Here is a 12,128-nt window from a genome sequence, read left to right on the forward strand (position 1 = left end):
TGCCAGTTTTACAAACTTGTTCTAAAGTTGCCAGGAAGGTGTAGAAAATAGCTCTGTTTAGAAACTGCGCACAATCCAAAATGGCTACCTCTGCTGCATCGTCTGGTTTCCTGGTCTCTGGACTGACTGGCATGTCTGCTGCTGGGGCTCCTGTTTTCTCTTGGGGTGGCTGATTTGGGGTGCTTCCCTACCCAGGACATGTACTCTGGGTAGCTGGCTGAGAGGAAAGATGCCTGTGTAGGGCTTGCCTTGCCACGCCCTCTTCCCTGCTAGCCGACTGGAGCCTCCTCCAGCCTTCGAAGTCCTGTCTCACCCTTCTCAAGAGCCCAGCCCCCCTCACTCTGAGGGGCATTTCAGAGAAGAGCCTGTGGACCCCAGGCTGCTATTTAGGGGACAGCAGCTAGGCCATGGCTTCATTGCCTGAGAAGAGCCGCCCTTTGCTGGGCCTTGGGTGGCAGAGCTACAGTTAGGCAACAGGAGCCATGGAAGGGCAGGTGCAGCCTGAGACGGAACAGGGCAGCCTCTCAGACGAGGCTGGTTTTTAAAATCTTTTATTAGTGTGGGGGCATGCCTATGCCACAGTGTGCATGTGGGGGCCAGAGGACAACTTTTTGGAGCTGGTTGTTCCATCTTGGGACTATGACACAGGCCGTCACGCTTGCATGGCAAATGCCTTTACCTCCTGAGCCATGAGGCCTCACGCACCGTGCGTCTGGGCAAGGCCTGCGCTTTTGAGATCCCTGCCGAGTCCCCTCTATGATGATGTCAGGTGAGTTTAGGTCACCTGTCACTGTACATTTCCTTTAATCCGGGAAACACCTGTGGATGGGCACCTTATTTGTTTATTTGGTTTTTTTACATTTCTTTTTTTAAAAAATAATTTAATTTTATTTTAGTGTGAGGGTGTCAGAGTCATTGGAACTGGAATTACAGACAGTTGTAAGCTGCCATGTGGAATTGAACCGGGGGCCTTTGGAAGAGCAGACAGTGCTCTTAATCACTGAGCCATCTCTCCAGCCCCATTTTTTTTTTTTTTTTTTTTTTTGGTTTTTTGAGACAGGGTTTCTCTTTTAGTCCTGTCTGTCCTGGACTCACTATGTAGACCAGGCTGGCCTTGAACTCACAGAGACCTGCCTGCCTCTGCCTCCCAAGTGCTGAGATTAAAGGTGTGTGCCACTGCGCCCAGCGGATGGGCACTTTATATTGTGAATGTGCTATCTCTACCGCCCTGTCCCCCTCAGATCCTGTCTCCATTTCACACTGGACAGACAGGCCCCGGGCACACAGGTGTCTACCACAAGGTCAGGCCAGACAGGCAGGCTTTTCTGAGCAAGGTTTTCCCAGAAAGTGCTGTCTGCCTAGAGAGAAGCAAGCGTGGCTTCTGGGATGTGCCAGTGTGGTGACAAGGCTTTCAGGGGGTCTGTCAGTTGGCATCTCGCCAGCCTCGGCAAAGGCACTTTCTGAACCTGGCCTCGGAGGAGATAGCAACCACTATGGAGATGAGGGTGGGGCTGTGGAGGGGGTGAGGGTGGGGACCTGGGCAGGCTGGAGCACAGGTAGCTGGAGAGCAAAGAGGGTCTTGGGGGGCTAGAGTCTGACTCCTCCAGGAGACATCTCCTTGGCTAGCCCCAGCCCCAGTGCTCAGTATGCCAAAGCTAGGAGGCCACAGAATGGTGGGGTAAACAGCAGCAGGAAGCCCCGGGAACCTCTTGGATTGGGGGAATCTTCCATTCTGCTGTCCGCAGAGGACTGGTGGGCCCCTCAGGAGCCAGGCTGGGCTGGGGAAGGGCCAAGCTGTGGCAGGGACAGATGGTTCCATTTTAGGACTTGGGTCGTCATAAATTGTTCCCACCAAACCCTGTTTCCTATTAAGCTGACTCTGGGAGATGGAGAAGCATCTGTGTGCTGGGTAGCTCCTGTCTCTGTGTGTGTCTGTGTGTGTGTGTGTGTGGTGGCGTGCAGTGTACAGTTCATATATATATGATATAAATACATATATACGTAGTGTGAACCTTGTGTGCATGTGTACAGTATGCATAACCCTGAGAAGAACGAGCTGGGAAGGGCTGTGGGTGCCGCGGGCTCCTCTCTTTCTAGACGTCCACAAGCAGACATGCTTTTGTCCTGGGAACCGTTCCTTTGCTCTGAGCAGCCTGACCCAACTGCAGGTCCTAAGTATGTCCAAGTAGGCCTCTGGCAGCTGGCCTGATCTTTGCTTCCATTGCTGCATGTCGTTTGCTGCCCACCCTGCCTCCCCTCTTTCTTGCCATAGAGGCCTCATATATGAACTCTGATACCCACCCTCCTCCAGGGCAGTAGGATTCTGACCTGCCTGCTGTGGTGATGGATCCCACTCTTCCTGGCCAGTCCTAGTTTGGGAACATCTATGTGAAGCATGCCTGGGTCTGGAAAAGTGAGAGGGCCTCTGGAGAGGCTCGCAGTTCGAGCTGTGCTCTGGATGAGGTCATACCTCGATGCAACACGAGGAACCACAGCAGCCTTCTTGTGATTGAGGGTAACAAGCAGATAAGAAGGGCATCTGAATTGGCCTTCCTGGGGTTTCTTATCATAAGAGAAAATGCCGACTGTATGCTCCCAAGGGCTTCTCACCTCCAGGAACTGCAAGCCACTGGCAGTGTTCAATAAACACAGAATCCAGCCACACAGAAGGCAGGTCTTAGAGAATTTACATTCTCTATGTGTGTTATCGATAAGTGTTATCTCACTTGCAATTCAAATGGCCTAAATAAAGTGCGGTGGCTCAGGAGGCTCCCTGCGATGGGCTTTCATGACAGGAGGTACTAGAAAGTCAGAGCATTTACCGACTCTGAAATCCCAAGCCACACAAACCCAGTTCTCCTCAAGCAGCGCCACCTGGCTGAGGTGGGAGACAGCACCGGGCACTGGGGCAAGGTTGGTCCTTGGTTCCCTGGTGATCAGCCTTCCTCCAGCTACACGGATGGATGCTGAGTGTGAGGCGGGGAGGACGGGGCACCTCCTCTGCCTGTCCATCATCCTCACTGGCCCAGAAAGAAAGACTTTCCCACTCAGGTAGACCTGCTTCCTGCAAACACACTACAGGTGACCGCACCCTGGTTAGGGGAGGCAGGCGGGAGGGGGTTACCCATTGTGGGGGAAGGCTCAAGGCTCTCATTATGTAGTGGCGAAGTATTTAGTCAAATGGCTGCCTCTTGTTTAGGAAGGAAGGCCGGGCCAGCGTACAGCACTGGGGGCACAACAGGCTGGGACTTGGGGGCATCTTTTTTGGGGGCAGGCATATGGAGGCAGCGAGGTCTCTGGAAACAAAGCTGTGTCTGGAAGTGGAGACGGGACGGAGAGAGAGTTGAGTGTATTCCTCATCTTGCCTCTGCTCTACAGCTTCTGTTTCCCTCTTGGACCAGCACCTGGAGCACCAGAAGCCCAGAGCTGCACAATTATAGTTTTAACAGACTTGCCAGACACAGGTGTCTCGTGGGCCAGCATGATTGGAAGCCGTTGGCAAGGGGCTGGAGAGATAGTTCAGCAGTTAAGAGCACTGGCTGCTCTTCCAGAGGACATGGGTTCAATTCCCAGCATCCACATGGGGACTCACAACTACATGTAACTTAGTCCCTGGCTGGCCTGGAGTTCACTGTGTAGACCAGGCTAGCCTCAAGCTTATAGAAATCCCCCCAACTCTGTTTTCTAAACATTGGGACTAAAGGCATGCACCACCATACCTCGTCTGAGACACTGTTACACACACACACACACACACACACACACACACACACACACACACACACACACCAAACAAACTAAAAACCAACCAACCACAACAACCATCAACAAAAACATAAACAAACAAAAACGGAGTGGGATTGGTTACCAGCTTTGGAACTGTCTAGTCCTGGGCCACTATGTCTACCAGCTGGCAGCCATCACAAGGGGAACCTCCCTGTACTGGCCTGTGTGCCAATGGAGGGGACGCATTTCCTAAATTCAAACTTTCAAAGCCAAGGGTCAAGCTTCATAATTATTCCCACTATAATTCACCCTGCAAAGTCAGGCTGCTTCCCAGGCTCCTCCCCTGCCTCCCCCCCACCCCCCCTTCCGCACCCAGTAGGCTCTCAATCTCACACCATGCTGGGTCAGCAGGCTGTTTCTAAGCCTTCATGGATACCCACAGGCTGAGACCAGAAACCAGAGCCATCTGCCCAGACCCTGGCCTGGAGCTCTGTGGTTCCAGGCTTCAGGGATCAACATACTTTTGGGACCATAAAACAGGGCTTGGCATCTCCAAAAGATCCACCCATATATTACACCTATCAATACCTTTATTTATAAGTTAAACGGAAATAATGCGTAACTCATTAGAATACAGTAACAAGGAACCCATGATGTGACAATGAAGAATTTCCAAAAAGAAGATTTTAAGACAAAGGAACGCACTGGAGGGAAGGAAGGGACATCGCTTTGCATTCGCAAATCTCTCACATCAAGGCTGGCTTACTAGAAGACGCCTGGATTTTCCAGCCGGTTTCTGTCTGGTCTGCTTCTGTATCTCACACGTGCAGCCTCTGGGAACCGTCACCAAAGCCTTTAAAGAATGCAAGTGAATAAACAGTAACAACTGATAATGGAGACAAAAGGAAAGCGCCTCCAGGTCCGGGGTGGGCGGATATTTGGAGGACAGCCAGATGGCGCAAGGTGTGCAACAGCAACTTAAACCTTACCAATCGCTTCTGGAACTTTCTGTGACTATTTCCAGGCAGAGCACCACCGTGTTGTTATCTAGTCATACATTTCTTCTGGTGGCCATCACGGGGGCCTTACTGTGAGGATTCTACTGTCCGCACTCCTGAACGTGTCCCTTGGTACCCATGTGAGCACTTCCGGGCATCTTCTAAGAGTGGGAAGTGCCAGGTGTCTGAGCAGCTCCAATTGTGACAGACAGTACGGAAGTTTCCCTGTCTCCATTTCTACATGTGGTACAGGAATTCTTCTAACTCCACCTTTCTTCCCAACGTGTGATGTTTTGGAGACCTATAGAGTTTTTCTTTTTAAGAGGTTTGTTGCTTTTATTCAAAATCTGAACGCAGCTCTCCTGATGCATTGTTTGACACACAAACACATGTGTGACATGTATGACGGTTGGCTTTGGTGTTTGCAGCCATCACTGTGACCAAGATCATTTCGAGTGGATGGTGGACGGTCTTCCTCTCAGTCGCCATCTGGGGGTGTGGCTAGTGTCCTCAGGGAGGGATCTTGCGTCTCCACTTGGAATGTAGTAGTAGTTAGTGCTGTGGTTTAATTGCGGTTCCAAAACATGCCGAGACCTAACTGCCACTGTGACGCTCCAAGAGGCGGAAGGCGCCTGATGGTGAAAGATCTGCTTTCTCCGGATTCTCTTTCTCTTTTAGTCCCATGGGACACTTTTTGCCAAGTCACGGTGCAGCCAGAGGCACTAAAACCTGTGACACTGGACTTCACGCTTTCTAAAGATGGAGAAACAATTCTTACCATCTCCCCTCCTGTCGCCCCCCCCTCCGCTCTTCTCCTCTTCCCTTCCCTCCCCTCCGCTCTTCTTTGGCCTGGAACTCACTCTCCACTAGGTTGGCCTTGAACTTTCAGATTCCCCTCCCCGCTCCCCCCCTTCCTGAGTGCTGACATTAAGAGTGTGTACCACCTGCCAGCCAAAGTTCTTTTCTCTTTCTCTTTTATGATTTCTTTTTGGGGGGGGGGTTTTGAGACAGGGTCTCTCTGTGTTAGCCATGGCTGTCCTGGACTCGCTTTGTAGACCAGGCTGGCCTCGAACTCACAGCGATCCACCTGCCTCTGCCTCCCGAATGCTGGGATTAAAGGCGTGAGCCACCACTCCCGGCTTTTATAATTTCGTCTATGTGCATTGGTGTTTTGCCTGCATGTATGTCTGTGTGAGGGTGTCAGATCCTGGGGATTTGGAGTTACAGACAGTTGTGAGCAGCCCTGTGGGACCCTGTGAACCCAGCTTTTCTGAAAGCACAGCCAATGTTCTTAAAGGTGGAGCCATCTCTTCAGCCCCCAAAGTTGGTCTGTGTAGCCTTGTAAAGTTCCTCCCCTGCCCCACCACAGGTTTTCTCTGGGTAGCCTTGGCTGTCCTGGTCTCACTTTGTAGACCAGGCTGGCCTTGAACTCACAGTGATCCGCCTGCCTCTGCCTCCTAAATGCTAGGATCAAAGGTATGAGCCACCACACCTGGCGTTCAGACAACTTTTTATTTATTTATTTCCTTTCCTTTTCTTTCTTTTTTTTTTAAAGGAATTATTTATTTATTTATTATTTATTATTTTTTATGTATACAGTGCTCTGCCTGCGTGTACACCTGTATGCCAGAAGAGGGCATCAGGTCACATTATAGATGGTTGGGAGCCACCATGTGGGTGCTAGGAATTGAACTCAGGTCCTCTTGAAGAGCAGCCAGTTCTTAACCGTTGAGCCATTTCTCCAGGTCCCTATTTCCTTTTTTCCAAACAACTTTTTCTTTGGTCCTTTTATTTTCTTTTGTGTCCTGTTCTTTTCCTTCCTTCCTTTTCCGTCTTTCTTTCTTTTGAGACAGGGTTTCTCTGTATAATAGCCCTGGCTCCCCTGGAACTCTCTTTGTAGACTAGGCTGACCTCAAACTCACAGAGATCTGCCTGCCTCTACCTCTGCTAGGATTAAGGGTGTGAGACACCACCTCCTGGCCTTTTTTTTTTTTAAATAGGTGGTGGTGGTGGTGGTGGTGGTGGACAAGGCTTCCCTGTGTAGCCCTGGTTTCCCTTGAATTCACAGAGATCTGCCTGCCTCTGCCTTCCGAGTGCTGGGATTAAAGGCATGTGCCACCACCACCTGAAACAATCATTTTCGCCATTAGGTTTGTTTGGTTGGTTGGTTTAGACACAGGAGCTCATGTAGCTCAGGCTAGCCCACTACATCTGGTTTTAAGTGGTACTTGGGATTGAACCCAGAGCTTTCTGCATGACAGGCAGGAGCTCTACCGAGTCACGCTCCCAGCCTCTACTTTCTCTTTCTTTCTTTCCTTCCGTATGTCTGTCAGTCTCTCTCTCTCTCTCTCTCTCTCTCTCTCTCTCTCTCTCTCTCTCTCTCTCTCAGATAGGATTTCACTATGTAGTTCTGGCTGGCCAAGAACTCACTATGTAGACCAGGCTGGCCTCCAACTTAGAGATTCTTTGCTTTTGCCTTCCATGTGCTGGGATTAAAGGTGTGAACCACCACACCTACCTTGTCTTTTTCTTTTGAGAGATAGTTGCTTGGATAACTGAAGTTCAACCTTTGTTCTTTTCTAACATGTGTTTAGCAGTACACATTTCGAAATACAGTTTTAGCTGCACCCCAAGTGGTTTTCCTCTTTTTTTTTTTTAATTTAATTTGGGGAGGCAGGGTTTCATATAACCAGCCCATGGTGGGGTCACACTTGCTATGTACCTGAGGATGGCTTTGAGCTTCTGCTCCTCTGGCCTTAAATTCCCAAGTGCTAGAATTACAGGCACTTGTTATTCACAACTGGTTTTTTTTTTTTTTTTAAGATTTCTTATGCACACAATATTCTGTCTGCATGTGTGCCTGCTTGTCAGAAGAGGGTATCATATCTCATTATAAATGGTTGTGAGCCAGGCATTGTGGCGCACACCTTTAATCCCAGCACTTGGGAGACAGAGGCAGGAGGATTGCTGTGAGTTTGAGGCCAGCCTGGTCTATAAAGTGTTTCCAGGATAGCCAAGGCTACACAAAGAAACCCTGTCTCAAAAAACCAAAAAAAAAAAGCTTTCCTTTCTGCTGGGTGCCGGCTCTTTGCTGTCAAAATGGCCAAGTTGGACGCTACTCCGGACGCAAAGCCATCAATGCTGGCACCTCAGACTGGCCTTACAGCCATGGTCTGGTGGCTGGAATTGACCGCTATCCCGGAAAAGTGACAGCTGCCATGGGCAAGAAGAAAATTGCCAAGAGGTCAAAGATCAAATCCTTTGTGAAAGTTTATAACTACAATCACCTCATGCCCACCAGGCACTCTGTGGATATCCCCTTGGACAAGACTGTTGTCAACAAGGCTGTCTTTAGAGACCAAGCTCTGAAATGCAAGGCCAGGCAGGAGGCCAAGGTCAAGTTTGAGGAATGATATAAGACAGGGAAGAACCTCTGGAAGCAGAGGCAGGTGGATCGCTGTGAGTTAGAGGCCAGTCTGGTCTACAAAGTGAGTCCAGGACAGCCAAGGCTACAGAGAGAAACCCTGCCCCGAAAAACTAAAAAAAAAAAAAAAGGTTTTTCCAGAAGCTTCGCTTTTAGGTATATTTTCGTCTCTGTCATTAAAAATTAAAAAAAAAAACTCTAAATAAATAAATAAATGGTTGTGAGCCACCATGTGGTTGCTGGGAATTGAACTCAGGACCTCTGGAAGAACAGGCAGTGCTCTTAACCTCTGAGCCATCTCTCCAAACCCACAACTCGTCTTATATGGAGGTAGCAATCGACTCTCATGAGCACTAAACAAGTGAGTTGTATCTCCTGGCTTCCATTAGCTTTTATTATTATTGTTGTTGTTGTTGTTGTTATTATTGTTATCATCATCATCATTATTATTATTGGTTTGTTGTTTTTTTTTTTTTGAGACAGGGTTTCTTTGTGTAGCTTTGGCCATCCTGAACTCCCTTTTGTAGACCAGGCTGGCCTTGAACTCATAGACATCCACCTCTGCCTCCCAAGTGCTGCATTAAAGGTGTGGGTCACCCCACCCAGCCCCAGCTTTTTTAAAAAAAAGATTTATTTATTTATTATTATATATACAGTGCTCTGCCTGAATGTACGCCTGCACGCCAGAAGAGGGCATCAGATCACATTATAGATGGTTGTGAGCCACCATGTGGTTGTTGGGAACTGATTGAACGCAGGACCTCTGGAAGAGCAGACAGTGCTCTTAACCTCTGAGCTATCACTCCACCCTTTTTTTTAGGCTTATTTTTGTGCACAAATGTTCTGCCTGCATGTCTGTGTACAGCATGTGCTCTTGGTGCCTACAGAGGTTAGAAGAGGACATTGAGTCTCTTAGAACTAGAGTTACAGACAGTTATGAGACTTCATGTAGGACTGGGAACAGAAGTCAGGTCCTCTGTAAGGATAAATGCTCCCCCACCTCCCACTCCCAAGACAGGGGTTCTCTGTATAAACAGATCCGACTACCTCTGCCTCCTGAGTGCTGGGCTTAAAGGAGTGCATCAAGACACCTGGCAGAATAAGAGCTCTTAACCAGAGTCCTCTCTCCAGCCCCCCTCCATTAGTTCTATTTATTTATTCATTCAGTTCATTAGTTGTTTGTTTGTTTGTTTTTTCCAAGACAGGGTTTCTCTGTGTAGCCTTGGCTGTCCTGGACTCACTTTGTAGACCTGGCTGGCCTCGAACCCACAGCGATCCACCTGCCTCTGCCTTCCTAAGTGTTGGAATTACAAGTTTGTGCTACCACACCTGGCTTAGTTTGTATTTTTTGTCTTCATGTATGTGTCAGAAGAGGGTGTTAGAGCCAGATGGTGGTGGTGCAGATCTGTAATCCCAGCACTCAGGAGGCAGAGGCAGGTGGATCCCTGTGAGTTCGAGGCTGGCCTGGTCGACAAAGCAAGTCCAGGACAGCCAAGGCTATACAGAGAAACCCTGTCTCAAAAAACCAAAAAAAAAAAAAAAAGAGGGTATTGGATCACAGATGGTTGTGAACCAACATGTGAGGGATGGAAACTGACCTTGTGTCCATCCTCTGCAAGAGCAAAAGCCAAAAGCCATTTCTCTGGCCATGGTCCTGTGAGTTACAAGTGGCCAGCGCCTGGTATCCCACGGCCAGCAGTACACAGACTACGGTGGGCTGTTTAAGCTTGAGCCTTGTATCTGAGTGCTAATATGGTGACACAAGGTCAGGTGCTGGCAGAGGAGCTGCTGGAGAATCTCCCTGCCTTGGATGGGGGTCTGTGTGATGTACTTCTTGCTTTTTTGAGATAGGGTCTCTCCATACAGCCCCGGTCCTTGGCTTTCCTGGCACTCTAATTAGGCTGGCCTTGAACTCATAAAGATCTCCTAACTTTTGCCTCCCAAATGCTGGGATTAAAGGTGTCTTGCTACTACGTGGGCCTGGGTGGGGGTCTTGAGTATCTCTGTTCTACTAAGATTCAAAACTATATTTATGTAATTAATTTTTTTAAAAGATTTTTTTTATTTATTGTATGAGTGCTTTATCTGCAGAAGAGGGTATCAGATTACATTATAGGTGGTTGTGAGCCACCATGTGGTTGCTGGGAATTGAACTCAGGGCCTCTGGAAGAGCAGGTGGCGCTCTTAACCACTGAGCCACCTCTCCAGCCCAACCGTAATTAAAAATTTTTATTATTAGTTTTATAACATTTCCTGTTCTTTTCTTTTTAGATATATTATTATGTATACAATGCTTGGGCTGCATGTACTTCTTGCAGACCAGAAGAGGGCATCAGTTCACATTTTTAGATGGTTGTGAGTCACCATGTGGTTGATGGGAATTGAACTTGGAACCTCTGGAAGCGCAGTCAGTGCTCTTAACCTCTGAGCCATCTCTCCAGCCCCAAAACTCTATTTAAAGAAAGCAAATCCCTGTTTGCTTGGCTTGGGTACTAATTGACCCTCAGTGTTCTGCTGAGAGCAAATGGGCTCCTGCTGGTTCAGATACCCTTGACCTCTGACCTATAGACACTGCAATAGCCTTAACTTTAGACCCAGAAGCCCAGCAACAGAGCAGAGCTCCCCAGTGGCAAGCACTGAGGCTGCAGGCAGTGGCAGGAAAAGCCGAGAGACCCATCAGCCAGGACCCCAGTTGTACCCAATGGCCTGAACACAGCACATGGCCGCTTAGCTATGCGGACAGCTCTGATGCACAATGCAGGAACACAGCTCCCCTGAGGCTGATGGATGTCATGTTTCCTAAAGAGTGACATATTAGGAAATTCAGTGTCTGGTGTGGTGGCCAATGACTGTAATCCTAGCACTTGGAAGGCTGACGCAAAAGACAAGGCAAACATTTAATGCTTAACCGCATCCACCGAGAATGTTTTCAGGAAGGCCCCCGAGGGTCAGGGAACGTGCAGTGGGACTTGACTCTTGTGTGTTCCTCCCAGAGAGAATCACATGGGAGGTGTGCTTTCTGTACACCACCAGCCTTCCTTCCTTCCTTCTCCTTTGTCACACAACTGTTTTACCTGTATTGTTGGTGTAGCTGCTGCAGGCTGCTGTCCATGTATTCCAGGACACAGGGAGTTTCTGGGGAGCCAGGCTTAGAATTTTCAGGTGTTTACCAATTGCCTTGAACTCTTTGTTTGTTTTGTTTTGTTTTGTTTTTCGAGACAGGATTTCTTGACTGTCGTGGACTTACTTTGTAGACCAGGCTGGCCTCGAACTCACAGTGATCCGCTTGCCTCTGCCTCCCAAGTGCTGGCATTAAAGGTGTGCGCCATTACCGCCCAGCCAATTGCCTTGAACTCTTAAAAGTGGGAAAAGATGCTACCAAGAGGGGGCATTCTTTATTTTCTTTTCCTGATTTTTCTTGACAGGGCTTCTCTTTGTAGCCCTGGCTGTCCAGAGACTCACTCTGTAAAGCAGGCTAGCCTTGAACTAACAGAGATCTGCCTCTGCCTCCGGGAGAGCTGAGACTAAAGGAATGCACCACTACTGCCCAGTGTGGGAGGCATTCTTTGAAACATTCATAGCATTGCAGACTCCTCGGCTCATGCAGTGACAGCACAGAATAATGATTCTCCCTGTACCCCAGCACTTAGCTGAGACAGTGTCTCACCACGTAGCTCTGTCCAGTCTTGAACTCAGAAAGATCCATTTGCCTTTGTCTCCTAGATACTGGGATTAAGGGGGTGCACAAACATGCCTGGCTGCAGTAATTGTTTGTCTCAGGAAAAATCAGATGCTCACTTCCATCACACATAAAGGCAGAGGTCATCTTTTTCCCTTCTTATGAACACAGGACAATCTTGTGTTATGTCATTACACACACACACACACACACACACTATTACTTTCTTTTGTATGACTGATCACATTATGTGTATGTACGTGCATCCTGATCACTCCTGGTACCCACGGAAGTCAGAAGA

At 48.6% G+C, this 12,128-nt stretch overlaps 1 protein-coding gene across 1 annotated transcript; it reads left to right on the top strand.

The window, feature by feature from the left end:
* Positions 1-762: 762 nt before the first annotated feature.
* LOC311595788 (large ribosomal subunit protein eL27-like) lies at positions 763-8,137 on the top strand (the record flags this gene model as incomplete). The annotated part of the gene is made up of 2 exons (XM_084778755.1): positions 763-769; positions 7,833-8,137. The coding sequence occupies 2 exons, from the start codon at positions 763-765 to the stop codon at positions 8,135-8,137; spliced, it is 312 nt and encodes a 103-aa protein (XP_084634881.1).
* Between the last annotated feature and the right edge of the window lie 3,991 nt (positions 8,138-12,128).

Source organism: Acomys minous (assembly GCF_964271855.1).
Source record: "Acomys minous genome assembly, chromosome: 4".
Lineage (NCBI taxonomy): Eukaryota > Metazoa > Chordata > Mammalia > Rodentia > Muridae > Acomys > Acomys minous.